Source organism: Oncorhynchus gorbuscha, linkage group LG14 (assembly GCF_021184085.1).
Source record: "Oncorhynchus gorbuscha isolate QuinsamMale2020 ecotype Even-year linkage group LG14, OgorEven_v1.0, whole genome shotgun sequence".
Classification (NCBI taxonomy): Eukaryota; Metazoa; Chordata; class Actinopteri; order Salmoniformes; family Salmonidae; genus Oncorhynchus; species Oncorhynchus gorbuscha.
In genome coordinates, this window is record NC_060186.1 from 32,289,233 (window position 1) to 32,304,286 (window position 15,054).

The 15,054-nt window shown below is 42.2% G+C and overlaps 2 protein-coding genes across 3 annotated transcripts; one reads left to right on the forward strand and one right to left on the reverse strand.

Annotated features, from left to right (window-relative positions):
- Positions 1–1,558: 1,558 nt before the first annotated feature.
- On the reverse strand, positions 1,559–7,594 carry LOC123995913 (testis-expressed protein 26-like). 2 transcript variants are annotated; one of them, XM_046299576.1, is made up of 8 exons: positions 7,162–7,594; positions 6,871–7,054; positions 6,534–6,624; positions 6,249–6,411; positions 5,567–5,724; positions 4,459–4,635; positions 2,098–2,259; positions 1,559–1,772 (listed from the first exon to the last, which is right to left on the reverse strand). In XM_046299576.1, exons 5-8 carry the CDS (start codon positions 5,574–5,576, stop codon positions 1,729–1,731), a joined length of 393 nt encoding a protein of 130 aa, XP_046155532.1. In that variant the 5' UTR covers positions 5,577–5,724; positions 6,249–6,411; positions 6,534–6,624; positions 6,871–7,054; positions 7,162–7,594; the 3' UTR covers positions 1,559–1,728. The 2 variants fall into 2 exon arrangements, with proteins under 2 accessions (XP_046155532.1, XP_046155531.1); XM_046299575.1 differs by having other exon boundaries at positions 1,559–1,869; positions 7,162–7,591.
- A 4,384-nt stretch (positions 7,595–11,978) lies between these two features.
- LOC123994796 (high mobility group-T protein-like) lies at positions 11,979–14,789 on the forward strand. Its single transcript, XM_046297787.1, has 5 exons — positions 11,979–12,158; positions 13,022–13,184; positions 13,357–13,502; positions 13,610–13,784; positions 14,232–14,789. Exons 2-5 carry the CDS (start codon positions 13,038–13,040, stop codon positions 14,343–14,345), a joined length of 582 nt encoding a protein of 193 aa, XP_046153743.1. The 5' UTR covers positions 11,979–12,158; positions 13,022–13,037; the 3' UTR covers positions 14,346–14,789.
- Positions 14,790–15,054: the final 265 nt, after the last annotated feature.

The following is a 15,054-nucleotide window of genomic DNA, read 5'->3' on the forward strand; positions in this document are numbered from 1 at the left end:
TTCCCCTTACGACAGCTTCTCGCAAGTTGACTCCGCGGTTCATTGGTCCGTTCCGTGTTTCTCAGGTCGTCAATCCTGTCGCTGTGCGACTGCTTCTTCCGCGACGTCTTCGTCGCGTCCACCCTGTCTTCCATGTCTCCTGTGTCAAGCCTTTTCTTCGCGCCCCCGTTCGTCTTCCCTCCCCCCGTCCTTGTCGAGGGCGCACCTATTTACAAGGTACGGAAGATCATGGACATGCGTTCTCGGGGACGTGGTCACCAGTACTTAGTGGATTGGGAGGGTTACGATCCTGAGGAGAGGAGTTGGGTTCCATCTCGGGACGTGCTGGACCGTTCGTTGATTGATGATTTCCTCCGTTGCCGCCAGGGTTCCTCCTCGAGTGCGCCAGGAGGCGCTCGGTGAGTGGGGGGGTACTGTCATGTTTTGTCATAGATTGTCATGTCTTGTCCCGGTGCTCCCTCTTCTATTCGTTTCCCCCTGCTGGTCTTATTAGGTTCTTTCCCTCTTTCTATCCCCCTCCCTCTCTCTCGCTCTCTCTCTCTATCGTTCTGTTCCTGCTCCCAGCTGTTCCTCATTCTCCTAACTACCTCATTTACTCTTTCACACCTGTCCCCTATTTTTGCCCTCTGATTAGAGTCCCTATTTCTCCCTCTGTTTCCGCTTCTGTCCTTGTCGGATCCTTGTTTGATGTTTGCTGTTCTGTGTCCTTGTTCCGCCCTGTCGTGTTTTTGCCTTCTTCAGATGCTGCGTGTGAGCAGGTATCTATATCAGCTACGGCCTGCGCCTTCCCGAAGCGACCTGCAGTCTGTGGCCGCGTCTCCAGTTGTTCCCCTCTACTGACTAGAGGATTTCAGTTTTCCTGTTTTGACTTTACCTGAGATAATATCCAGGATTATCGTTTTTGTTAAAGACTGGAATAAAGACTCTGTTTCTGTTAAGTCGCTTTTGGGTCCTCATTCACCAGCATAACACTGTGAGAGTGGATGGAGAAGCTCAGCCCTTCAGAGCCAGTCCAGCCCACAGCCTCTGCTTCTCCAGATGTCACATTACCTGACACTCTAACCTTTCACCTGGATTCACGTGGGTGGCTCTCTGGTAACTAAGATACTAAGATAACTACTGGATGCATTTCTGCTAATATTGTCAGTTCCACAGAGCAGACAAAACCTTGGATTAGATCTAAAGGGCACCACCCTATTGGTGTAAACATGTGTTATTGTTATGTTACTACATTTACTTTTGACATTTGAGTAATTTAGTAATGACTTACAGTAGTGGGTGCAGACACTTTCGTACTAGCATGTTATAATGATGGTATTACACTACTGACTGTCTCTGAAACCTCATTCTGGCGCCTTCTAAAGAAGTAGGCCTACTATTGATAAATCTGAGGTTTGGTTCTGGAATCATGGTAACTGTACCAAAGAATAATTTGATTCAGCAAGTAAAACTGCACTTACATCTGTGATATCTACAGTACAACATGCTAAAAAAAAGTATCACAATGGTGTTATTCAGTACTGTTATAGTTAGATTGCAGATGTAAACGGAAGTATCGTTGCATTAGATTGATTGGCTTTATTTTCAGAAATGTCAAGGCAGTTACAACACTGCAAATAAAACTCACAAACAGAGCATAAACACTCATACACACAGTCCCACAAAGGCACTTGTTGACTGGACAGTGCCTCTGGTTGTCACATGATTGTGGCGGGATGCTACAGAAAGTCAAGTATCACAGGGGCCCGGGCCAGCCAGACATCCACTCTGACCTATACAACACAGGAGGGAGGACAGGTGACTTTGTACCTCTCTTCACCTGGCCGGTAGGGGGCACTCGGTGCAAAAATGTCTGCACAACCTCCTTATCTGTAAACACAACACATCAGTGAACATATATACAGTGCTCGGGGGTGAATTTTCCCTTAGGTACAGATCTAGGATCAGATCCCCTGCCCCAATCCTTAACCTTTAGTGGAGAAAATGCCAAACTGACCCAGGATCAGTGTTTATGGGCAACTTCAAGCAACCAAACAGGGCAGTGATTTGTAACTAGGAGAATAGAGTCAGGGTTCATAACAAGAGTCCGTAGCTCACCTTTGTCAGGTAGATGTCTGCAGAACTGCTGGAGCTCTTGGGGTTGTAGAGAGCGGAGCACGGCCGAGACATCGGTCGTTATCCCTCCAAAGTGTCTGTCGTAGGTGGTCAACTGGGAACTATTTTCCTGGTTGTGGATGTGACCATGAACAACAGTAGGAACTGGAACAGAAAGTGGCGGGAGATACACTGTGATCTCTAAGTGATGAGCCTGGTAGGTTGTTTAATTATTTAACTAGGCAATTCTTATTTACAATGATGGCCTAGGAACAGTGTGTTAACTGCATTGTTCAGGGGCAGAACGACTAATATTTACGTTGTTAGCTCGGGGATTCAGTCTAGCAACCTTTCGGTTACTGGCCCAATACTTGAACCACTAGGCTACCACTAGGCTGCCTTATTTTACCCGAGTTTAGCTCTGAGCAACATTGTGCAGCGTGGGAAAATATTAAATGGCACCCTATTCAGTATTTCAGGGATGGTAACTTTGATGGGGGTGGGGGCCACAATAAATATGAACTCATCATGGCTCACAGGTCTACACAATCACATCCATACCCACACATGTAGTTAGAGCCAGCCCTAGCCTGTTGAAGGCGCTAAGCTACATTTTGTTGGGGGGGAGGAACAACTTGTGCGTTTTAGAGTTATTTTCCAGCAATTCTACACATTTTGTCATGGGGCATATAGAACATTTTGCAGTTTTATAGCACATTTGATGCAATTCTACATATTTTGCCATGGAGTGGAAGAGAAGATTTTGCAATTGTATAATTCATTTCATACAATTCTACTAATTTTGCCATGGGGTGGAAGAGAAGATTTTGCAATTGTATAACCAAATTTCATACAATTCTACTAATTTTGCCATGGCAAGTAGAGAAAACCTGCTGATGCACAACCACATTTTGAATTGACACCTTGTGTATTCTACAATTCTAACTAAGTAAGTTATGACCCAGACTGTGTTCCAACTGTATTTTCATTCTTATAGATTTTTGGGGGAAATTGCCCATAAAAGGGGGGCCGGGGACGCCAGTTGCCCACCTCTGCCCTATATAGTCTTCCCTAATAGTCAAAATGAAAGGAAATCAAATGACTTATAGCAGTGGCGGCCCGCCCATAAGAGCGTTATGGGCGGCACTCAACTTGTGATTGGTCAACAACAACAAAAAGTACACATTTTTTACATTACATTTTCCTGTTAATAAAATAAATAAGCTGTTCCTGTTCAATAAAGAAATAACAAGCTGTTCAGTTACTGCCCCAAAGACACTGCCAGCAGCAGCCCCGGCTTACTTCCGCACGTCAGACTAGATCTGCTCTATCAGGTAGAGGTGGCACTAAAGCGAAAAGCAATAATTCACTTGTAAATAAATTATCGTAACAGTCATGGCAGCCTGGGACCTGATAAACTGGACAACTACCTCCAACAAGAGTCGAAGGACAGAGGAATGCACTAGCTAGAACCTTCTCATTACAGCTCTGGTAGGAGAAAAATACATGGCTAATTTGATTGTTCCCCCCATGTTGTTCATCAGGTTCTGCTGTAGGTGACAGGGCGGGTGACATGTTGTGTGGACTAAAACAGCATAAACCCGGATGATTCACAAAGCATGATCAAATTAATTAGCCAGCTACAGTACTTTTGAGAAACACTTTTTTGGTCAAATGAACCAGTTATCTACCTTAAATACGCAGATAGCTAGCTATAGCTAGCTGTTAGCTTCCTAGCTAGTTAGCTCCCATGCCAATTTCAAGTCTTTCTAAACTCATATCTGACTAACTCGTAAATCTGAAGTTTTTCCAGAATGAACGTTAACTGGCTTGCGCATCATGCTTTGTGACATTATGTTAGCTAGCTATCCCCAGTTAGATAATGTGTTTTCACTTATTGCATCTGTATGCTTGTTGCATTCTCCCTAGTGCACTAGTCTATTCATGAGTTGACTGCTTATTTTAAATAGTATAATCTAACCTGATCAAAACAGTGGCAGCATGTGCAGCAGGGGTCATTCGGTTTTTGACATGCAAGAGTTAAATAGGTGTATTGATGCTGTTGTTCAAATGCACCGATCGCTTCAGATATCTTCTCAAAGAAACTACTGGTAGTTCAAAAACTTGGCATCATATTTCCGTCATGCTGCTTTGTTAACAACTCTAAACACCTCACACCCCGGGTATTCAGCCAATCAGCAGCCGCCACTGCTCCAGGGTTTCCCCTAGGTACAGATCTAGGATCGGCTTCCCCTCCCCCAATCCTAAACTTAACGATTAGTGGGAAAAACACTGACTCAAGATTACTGGCTAGGGGCAACTTCACTCTACTCATAGGATGCATCCAGGCAGCTCATAACTTACCTATACCCCTGGGGGCAACGCCGTGCAGTGCGTTGCAGCCGTAGCGCGACATGTTGCCCCGCAGTTCAGACCGTTCCCTGGGCTGGCGGTAGTTGTGCCTCATCTCTGTGTGCGTGCAGTGAGGGACTTGGCGCTTGTGGTTCAGCGGAGTGAGAATCGGGGGGATCAACTGAAGTCCTGTAAAAAGACAAAAGTGCAGAAGAGAGAACTTGCAAAGCGAATGCTGTAAAGGGTAACAAACGACGAGAGTGAAGTTGTACTACTGTCTTCTGCTCAAACTAAAGGCATAACCCCCCAAAACGTAGAATTACCAGGATTCAATCAATTGCAGGTAATGGCTTCCAGATAATGCTTTCAGAATTGTGTTTTAGAACCACAGCAGAGTTATTTATAAACTGAATCATTACATGGCAAGACCTGTTCAGTTCAGACACAAACCTGACTGAGAAGTCATCAAATCAAATCAAATCAAATTTGATTTGATTTGACTGAGAAGTCATCTAGTGCATGCAACTTGACTTATTATGTCCTGTACAAATAAAAAAAACTGTTCTGAAAGTGCTATCAGGAATATCCTTATCTGCTTGATTGAATCCTGATAAATAATTTTTTTTGTTTGTTTTTTTTGGAGGGGGGGGGGTTCCGACTTCAGTTTGAGCCAACTTTAGTTGTTTTTTTCCCCTTACAGCTTTTGTAAGCCTACAGTATCATACTTTTACATAGAGATACTCATGCTGGTTGAGTACTTCGAAAACACCGAGAACTTCGAAACAGGGTGTGGCTTTGGACAAAATTAGTGTGGGTATCATTTCAGACACAGCTCAGAGCCTATATCCATAAAGCCTCTCAGGGCAGGAGTGATGTTCTAGGATAAGTTTAGCCTTTTAGAGCTTAATGAATAAGATTACATGGAGAGAGGGGGGAAACTTATCATAGATAAGCAATCCTACTCTAAGACGTTTGGCATATACAGTGCCTTCGGAAAGTTTTCAGACCCCTTGACTTTTTCCACATTTTGTAGGTTACAGCCTTATTCTAAAATGTATTAAATTGTTATTTTTCCTCATCAATCTTTCCGAAGGCACTGTATGCTCCCTGATCTCTCTACCTTGAGGCATGCCCAGGTAGTCAGTCCGGTAGGTGGACCGGTACTGGGCAGTCAGAGCGTTTCGGATCTCTTCCTCAGAAGGAGGACTTTTCCAGGGGGGACCAACCACCTACAGAGCTCTGCTTCTGGCCCTTGGGCAGTCTCCACACCATGAATGACTAGGGAAAAATGAAGAATGTTTAGCACTTTTCAATACATCGCTGCCCAAAGAGCTTAAATGTATAAGTAATAAAGCATAGAGGTATAATAATAATAATAATAACAGGGATGTGTCCCAGATGGCACCTTACACTCTTAGAAAAAAAGGTCCTATCTTGAACCTTAAAGGGTTTTTCGGCTGTCCCCATAGGAGAACCCCTTTGAAGAAAGTCTCTACCTGAAACCAAAAACGTTTCCCCTGTCGGGACAGCTGAAGAACCCTTTTGAAACCATTTTTTTCTAAGTGGGTACAGTGTACTACTTTTGACCAGAGCCCTATGGGCCCTGTTCAAAAGTAGTGCACCATTTGAAATGCAACCCTGAATAGGAGCACCAGAGGGACAGACAGGTTAGTTAGCTAAATGTTAGATTAATGTTTGTTAAGAAGCTTTTCTTTCTGTAAAAAGTTAATGGAAATGTATGAAAGTTTACACATTCTAAATAGTTCATGTCCAGAGGATTGAGTGTGAATGTGGATCTGTACCTGACTGGGATGTGGGTTGTTCCTCCTGTTCCCAGAGGCTGATCCTGTGCGAATGCTGTCAGGTTTAGTGGCAGGCTTCCAACAGAAGTCCTCATTGTACACAGTGGCACCCACAGGACAAGCTAGTGCATAGGAGTTTCGATGGGCTCTTGTCTTTGTAGGACTGAAAAAGATTTCACAAAAGGAGAAAATGTATAGGGAGACATAGCCTAAATGTGAATAATATAAACAACATAATGAAATATAAATGAATTCATGAATAGTCAATCATATTTTCAGGCCTACGGTAAAACTGGTGTTGATGAACTGGGTCGATAAATAAAATCTCTTTTCTGCGATGTTTCATATGGGTCCCACTCCCACATACGTCTGTCATCTGAAATATCAAATATCACGTTAATAGACAATAACTCATTTAAATTAGTATAAAGGGGAGGTTTCTCGGACATTAATAAACCTAGTCCAAAAAACATGCTCAATGAAGAATAAGCCTAGTCCTGGACTTTAAAGCAAATTCAATGGAGAATCTCCTTACAAATATATTTATTTTACCAAAGACTAGGATCAGAGTCCGAGAAACAGCCCCATAAAGTCTCATGTCAGGTAATCTGAGGCTTCTCACCCACGGCTGCCATAGCTGTTTTCGCTCGTGATGAAACGTTTCCAGAAATCGGAATATTTTGGTTATTGGGCGCGATGTCTGGACACAAATGCACACATCTCTTCTCTAACTCTACCTGAGATGGATGTGTTAGGCAAACTTGTCGATCGTGCGCTTGATGATGCTCCGGGACAGTTCCGTTGTGCTTGAAATCACAAGCGAGAGAAAGTCATTGAAAATACGCCACCAATGCAATGTAACGTAATAACAATTATGACGTCAGAAGTTATGACACTTCAGTTGTAGGCCTACCTGGTTCGCAGGATTCTTCATCTTGAGTTTGCATTGTTCAATTTCTAGAAAACTTGTTTTCAGGGCTCCGTGGTGTGCAACTGTGTGTGCTGGAGTCCTTGGTTGTTATGGGAGACACACAACAATTCCTGTGAATTGCACAATAGCCGCGAGGGCAATTTGATGATTGATGCTGTGCTGCCTGGGGGGCTTGGACCCGCATGAAAGATTCAGCATCACATTTCGCTAGGTGCACCAAGGGTGGTAGACCGGGATACTGGTGGTTACACTGTTTTATTAAAGTATATATATATGTTTTATTAAAGCCTGCCGAATAGGCTATGTCGTTGTGTTTGCAGGTGTCCGAGTAAATGTTCTGTAAAAGGCCAGACAAGTGAAGGCAAGCACAGCATCTATATTCTCGCCATTAATGGCCAGAAGTTATGCTGATATGTTGTTGGGCCATATATTAGTCCTTGTGTGGGGCAGTTTTTGGAGTTTATTTTTAAAATAGCATTTTAAAATATTTCAAAATGTGACACAAACAAATGTTTTATTAATTTCCGCTGCACTGAAACAAAGAGGTGCACCTTATTATGGACCGTGACGTGAACGGGCAAATGGACAATTTTAAACTTGGTGGACCTTGAATGCTGATTTGACCGACAGCCATGGTATAATGAGACCGTATAACACCGGTGTGACAAAACATGTATTTTTACTTCTCTAATTACGTTGGTAACCAGTTTATAATAGCAATAAGGCGGCCTGGGGATTTGTGGCATATGGCCAACATAACACGGCTAAGGGCTGTGTCCAGGCACTCCACATACATAAGAACAGCCCTTAGCTGGGGTATATTGGCTGCTGGGGTATATTGGCTACATACCACACCCCCTCGGGCCTTATTGCTGAAATTACTCCATGTGCTCATTGCTAGTTTGGAGCACCTGGCGCACGCCCGGGAGGCAGCCCGTTTCCAAAACGAATGCCATCAGATTTCACCTTGTGTAAACTTCTTCTCAGGCGGCATCCTGGGCCAAATAATCGAATCCCCTCAAACTTTGAAGTGTCACGCTAGACTCTAGAAAGACGACCAATCATTCGACGTCTCCAGTAAGAGCTGTGGAAAGCAAGCGCCCAATCAGACGTTCTATGGAGTTGGCGGCAGCTAATAGGAGCCACAATGCATGGAGACGTCGCACAGCTGAAATACCGCTCATCGAATCTGGCTATTACCGTTATCTTAGCAGCAAGGTATTATGCTGGCAGCACGATCAAGGGTTGTAAATATGTTTAATAAGAGTCCCCATGCAAAGACAAGCCAAACTTTAAGAATATCGAAAATCAAATAAAAATATATGTAATTAGAATTCAAGTCTGCAAAACTTAAATTGGTCTCTTATGTTGACCAACGGGTTTAATACAGAGTGCTGGTGACTCCTTACTCCACCCACTCCATTCAATGTATATTAATTACATATTGGCTCATAGAGAAAGTAAATATTATATGTACTGAGGTAAAAGTGGGGTTGGGATTAATCTGTAGGGTCTGTAGAATCTCTATATAGTGTTATTTCTTGGATGGCTGTGGTTGAAATATCCAGCATCACTTTCTAATCCACCCATTCCATTGGTCCCAAAGCAATACACTGTAGGTTTATAAATGACATATTGGTTTATGGAGATAAAACTATTCTATATGCCAAAGTAAAAGTGTGCTTGGGATTACTGACTAGGGTCTGGAGAATCTATATATGGTGTTATTTATTTGCTCTACTTTTGATCTAAAGCCCAAAGGGTATTTGGTGTTTCAAAAACAGTGTATTGCACTGTGGCCAATGGAGTGGTTGGAGTAAAGTGCTGCTAGGTATTTATACCTCAGTCCCCCACTAAACTACATCCAGATACACTGAGTGTAGAAAACATTAAGGACGTCTGTCCTTTCCATGACATAGACTGACCAGGTGAATCCAGGTGAAAGCTATGATCCCTTATTGATGTCACCTGTTAAATCCACTTCAGTGTGGAGGAGTCAGGTTAAATAAGGATTATTAAGTCTTGAGCCAATTGAGACATGGATTGTGTATGTGTGCCATTCAGAGGGTGAATGGGCAAGACAAAAAAGTGCCTTCGAACGGGGTATGGTAGAAGGTGCCCGTTTGTCAAGAACTGCAACGCTGCTGGGTTTTTACACTCAACCGTTTCCTGTGTGTATCAAGAATGGTCCACCACCCAAAGGACATCCAGCCAACTTGACAACTGTGGGAAGCAATGGAGTCAACATGGGCCAGCATCCCTGTGGAACGCTTTCAGCACCTTGCAGAGTCCAGGCCCTGATGAATTTAACCTGTTCTGAGGGCAAAAGTGGGGGGGTGCAACTCAATATTAGGAAGATGTCCGTAATGTTTTGTATAGATTATACAGACCCTATTGAGTAATCCCCACCACACTTTGGCACATAGAGTATTTTTTTCTCTGTAATGTATAGGCCTATATTGTATTGCAGTCCCCCAAGAAATAACACCATATATAGATTCTTCAGGCTCTACTGAGTAATGCCAAACCCACTTTTATTTTCGGCACATAGAATAGCTGTTTATTCTCTATAAGCCAATATGTAATAGATAGGTCGATAGTGTTTTGCATTGGGACCAATGGAGTGGGTGGAGTACGAAGTACTGCTAGGTATTTAAACCTCAGTCGCCACTATATAGAGATTCTACAGACCCTACTGAGTGTTCCCAAACCCACTTTTACCTCAGCACGTATAATAGTTTTTTCTCTAAATTCCAATGTTGAGAACATACCAATCTGAACATTGTATTTTTTGATAGTGGTCTTCCATTATTTTTGTAATTGGTTTCCACAAATTCCTTCTTGCATTTATATTATATTTGCATTATAAGTACAATAAAAGCATAATATAAGCCCAATAAAAATGAACATTGATTAACATTTAATATCTCTTGAATGAGTTCTCCACTTTGCAAGAGGGTAGGTTGATGTCAGTGGCTGACTCTTGAAGAGGACGGAACTAGTGGGTTGCTCTTTGGTTAAAGATGGTGGAAGCTGGAGCAGGTGGTGAACACAAAACTAATGGCGGTAAAAGCAAGGAAGATTGGACAATGGTCCAAAAGAATTGAAAAATGACCAAAGTATTGCTGGAAAACAAAATGGATAGTTCTGGGAATGCTCCTTCTTATCTTGTAGGAGTGCTGTTTGTTGAGGAGGAGCGAATCCATTTGAAATATCCAAGCTGGTGGAAAGAGTGATGGTTTAAGTAAATGCAGTAAGGATTACGAGAAGTGGACTTGTTTTGATTTCGTGTACTCCTGATAAGCAGAAATAGCTTGAGTAACGTTGTACTGGAGTCGAGAATGTTGTCATGTTGTGTGTAGCTCTTCGGATCAGGGCACCCCTCAAGGGGGTAATATCTGGCGTTTCGTGGGAAGTGCAATTGGAAGACATGTAAAATATCCCTGGAGTGATTGATGCACATTGGATGAAATGAGTAGTTAATGGAGAGAACATGAAGACTATCTGTTCTTTTGTTTTTTGAAGTGAAGTCCCTCCAAATCGAGGAGAAGTTGAGGTATGTGAATTACTGTGTAAGAGCATTTGTACCAAGATTGTGATTGCTGTTGTGCCTTTTAACACGTGGAAAGTGTCTGTGATTGAAAGATGAAAGTTGTGGAGAAGATCAAATTGAGTGTGGTTTGAGTTTTGATCATGTGAAATGTTGCAATTGTGGTGGGAACCATGTTGCTTCATTTTAGGAATGCCCAACGAGGGTGAAGGAAAATGGCTAAAGTCAGGTCCATCCAGAATATATCATTTGCAGTGGCTGTCAAAAGGGTTGAGGGAGCGAGCGGTCATGAAGGCCCCATGGTGGTGGATAGGCATTACCTGCAGGCTACAGATATTCTACAGGTTAAGAAGGTGAACTTTGTACTATTTATGGCTATGGTGATCAGCGGCACTGCCAAAGTGGAGAAAAGTCTAGAAAGATGGACATCATTGTGGATGCGTCAGAGAAGTTCCTGAGATTGGAGGACTTGTCGGTGAAGGAGTTTACATGAAAGGCTATCACAAGCCTTTTTTACTACCCTCTCAGGCACCAGAGCCTGAGTTGGGAAACATGGAACTTTCAACGATGGATGGAAGAAGTGGGAGTCTGTTTTGCTTAGTTTTGTTTTGTCGATTAAGTTAGTTGTTTCCCTTCAAATATGTTTTTCTTTTCTACCTTGAATACAGTAGTGGGAGGCAATATAACGTGTTAGATGTCGTCTGCACTAAAAACCTAGCCTCGTACAAACCATCCTGATCTCACAAGCTTACATTCTGTTTCTCTAAATCAGGATGCTTCATACGAGGCTACTAAAACCACTGAGGTAAATAAGAACTGGAGACTGCGTCCAAGATGTCCGGACGTCCGTTGTTTTCAAGGAAATCTACTGATATTTGCATATGCCGATTCATCTATATCTGTGTTGCATCCGGTTTATACGGACCAGGATTTGCATCCAGTTTACACAGACCAACACCACAGGCACACTAGCACTCAGTGCGCACAGGTAGCAGGCGAGCAACAACACGTCATCCAAAAACATGTCAGACATTGGATGAATATAAACTATAAACATAATATCTTCGGCTGTGAGTGATGGGGGAAAAAATCAGCCTCAGTGACAATTAGTGTATTATTAGGAATTTTGTAATCTGACATCTCTATGTGGCCTTGTATGGAAATTGTATTTCCGGGTGGGCATCTGCAGTATGGAAGCAAAACTGTAGGAGCAGTCGAAACCGTGCTTCCAGACCGGAACCCTGGCCACTTGACTAAAACCCCACCGAAGAAGATTTACATTTATATGTTTAGAAATGCGTGCTTTTATTTTGAAGAATTCTTCATTACCATACGAGAGTGACGTCATTGTTTGCGCTACTAGCGAATATTGATCATCGTCCCATTGTTGTTTGATGAAGCATAACGTTAGCTGGTTAGCTAACTGAGGGTATGTATTTACACCCAAAATATTAGCTAGAATACGTTACTAATTATGAGAAATAGCAACATGGACATTTATTTTTGTTCAAATATTTAGTGTATTTTGCTGAGCATTCATAAACATTTGCTTGCTAACTAACTAACAAAAGACAGTAAACAACTGCTCACCAGCACATTTTTAGGCACCACCTAAAATATTTTCGTGACTTTAATTACGTTAACGTTAGTTGGTTTTAAAAACTCATGGAAGCCAGACATATCTAACGTCTATCTAGCGTTAGCTATTTTTGCTCTAGCTAGACGCTAGCTGTGGCAAGCTTGGCCCGTTGCGCTGACATTAACAACGTTAACAGAGCATCTCGATTTTATTTGCTATATCGTAGCTAACGTTAGTTTTTGTTTTGTCCCATTTGATAAGAGTCAGATTAGGTAACCATGTTGTATTTTGCAACACTCACACGTTATTTAGCTATTTATAACGGCTCACTGCAAGGCTAGGTAGCTAGCTATTACCTACGACACAACAATGGGATGGATCCATGATAGCTATGCTTTGTTTTGGTGTTCAGAGGGGGTTGGATTCGATGCTAGCGAACTGCCATTGTAGCTTGCTAGCTACGCTGCACCATCCATATGCACAATTGCACCTTTAATTATTTGCAAAAAAAGGTTTTGCCGTAATGCAGCAAGTGATAATTATTAGCGATTACAATAGTTTATTTTCAAAAAGGAGAAGACAAATGTGCACACCCCCCAGGCCCCATTCTTTGTTATGGGCAGCTAGGGAGGGACACTCATTTAATATGGCCAACGCTCAGGGGGAATTTATCCTTGTTATGTTGAAACTCTATCTATATCCTCTCCTCCTAGACCTACACAAGTCACCATGGGGAAAGATCCTGGGAAGCCGAGAGGCAAGATGTCCTCATATGCTTACTTCGTGCAGACCTGCAGGGCGGAGCACAAGAAGAAACAGCCCGAAGCCAGCGTCAACTTCGCAGAGTTCTCCAAGAAATGCTCAGAGCGATGGAAGGTAGCATTACACACCAGTGAATGATTGTGAAGTGACATGTTCCTGGTCCATATTCAGAATGGTTTTGAATTTATTTCCACCTTGGTATGTTTTGTTACACTTGAGTGACCTTGTGGACAGTCTTGCTGTGGCCATGTGGATGTGTAATCTGAATTTATACCTCTACATCTAGCCCATGTCTCCTAAAGAAAAAGGAACGTTTGAGGACATGGCAAAGCAAGACAAGGTCCGCTACGAGAGAGAAATGAAGAACTACATCCCACCCAATGGCCAGAAAAAGAAGAGGTTTAAGGATCCCAATGCCCCAAAGAGACCGCCGTATGTACCATAATTCACAAGGTTTGCATGACAGATAGACTGGATAGCAATCCGAGAGGGGAATTAAACTTCCCTTTGAATTGACATGTGGTTGTTTTGTTTCTCAGGTCTGCGTTCTTCATCTTCTGTGCTGACTTCCGGGCCAAGATAAAGAGCGAGCACCCAGGCCTGTCCATTGGAGACACTGCTAAGAAGCTGGGAGTGATGTGGAACAGCTCTGCAGCTGAGGAGAAGAAGCCGTACGAGAAGAAGGCAGCCACGCTGAAGGAGAAATACGACAAGGTGAGCAGGGCTTTAATACAACTTCCAGAGATGGGGTTTTCACAATGACTGGAATTCTGGCTTTTCTGTGATTATCCTCTATTCAATCATCTTAGAAGTCTTCTGAAGACTTCTAGAAGTCTAAAATCTTCGAAGTCTAAAATCTTCTGATTTTGAATAAGATGGGTGCAGATAATTCCACCAATATTCAATAAATAGGATGAAAAAGGGGAATTTCATGCTGATCTGAACACCATTCTCATGATGTCATTGTCCAAATGTAAGAAATCAACATCTGACGCATATTTCTTGGACAACTGCTATTTTGGATGGCAATTTGAGAATTCAGTGTGGGAAAATCACTTTTTAATTATTTTCCCTCTGTAAAACAGTATGTCAGCAGATATATTGCTTTTGGGTCCAAACATATCCGTCTGGCTCTATAAGTAATTGTGATGTGTCCCACAGGATATTGCATCATACCGCACCAATGGTAGAGTGGATACTGCCGCCTCCGCAGCTGCTGATGACGACGACGAAGATGATGATGAGGAGGATGATGATGAGGATGATGACGAGTAGCCTCCCTGCTGTTGGAGGCTACATTCTTGTTTAACGCTATGTAACCCTATTGTACACACTTTACATCTCCGAACAGACCCAGACGCAACGAGAACACATTAAGCTGTGTGTATATTTAATGTTTTAATGCTCCCTAACCGGTTAAAGGTAACACTACATGTCTTGTTTTTGTTCTTGTAGTAGCCCTTTTTTCCTGCCCATGCCTGTAACTGCTTTGGCAGATTATAAATCACTATGGAAGTAATAACTTCCCTTTAGGTGTGCAACTCTCAAATCAGATTTCTGGGTTGGTAGCGAGTGAATTATGTTTTTTCTGTATTTGTTTTAAAGGATATTTTTTCATATGTTTGTCACACGGTCTTTGTATTGTTCTTTGAAAACCACTCTGATAACAAATGCAGCTGACATTCAGGAATGTCTTAAATAAAGGTCTTTTTTAATAAATTGTATTTGTTTTTTATTTGAAGATTTAACATAAACTTAATAAGGCATTTGGTTGACTTTGATCAATCTTGGCAATGTACATACAGTGCCTTCAAAGTCTTCATACCCATTGACTTATTCCACATGTAGTGTTAGCCTAAATTCAGAATGGATAAAAAAAAACGTGTTTTACCTATCTACACACAATACCCCATAATGAGTGTAAATATGTTTAGATTTTTTTTAAACACATTTATTGAAAGTGAAATACAGAAATCTCTTATTT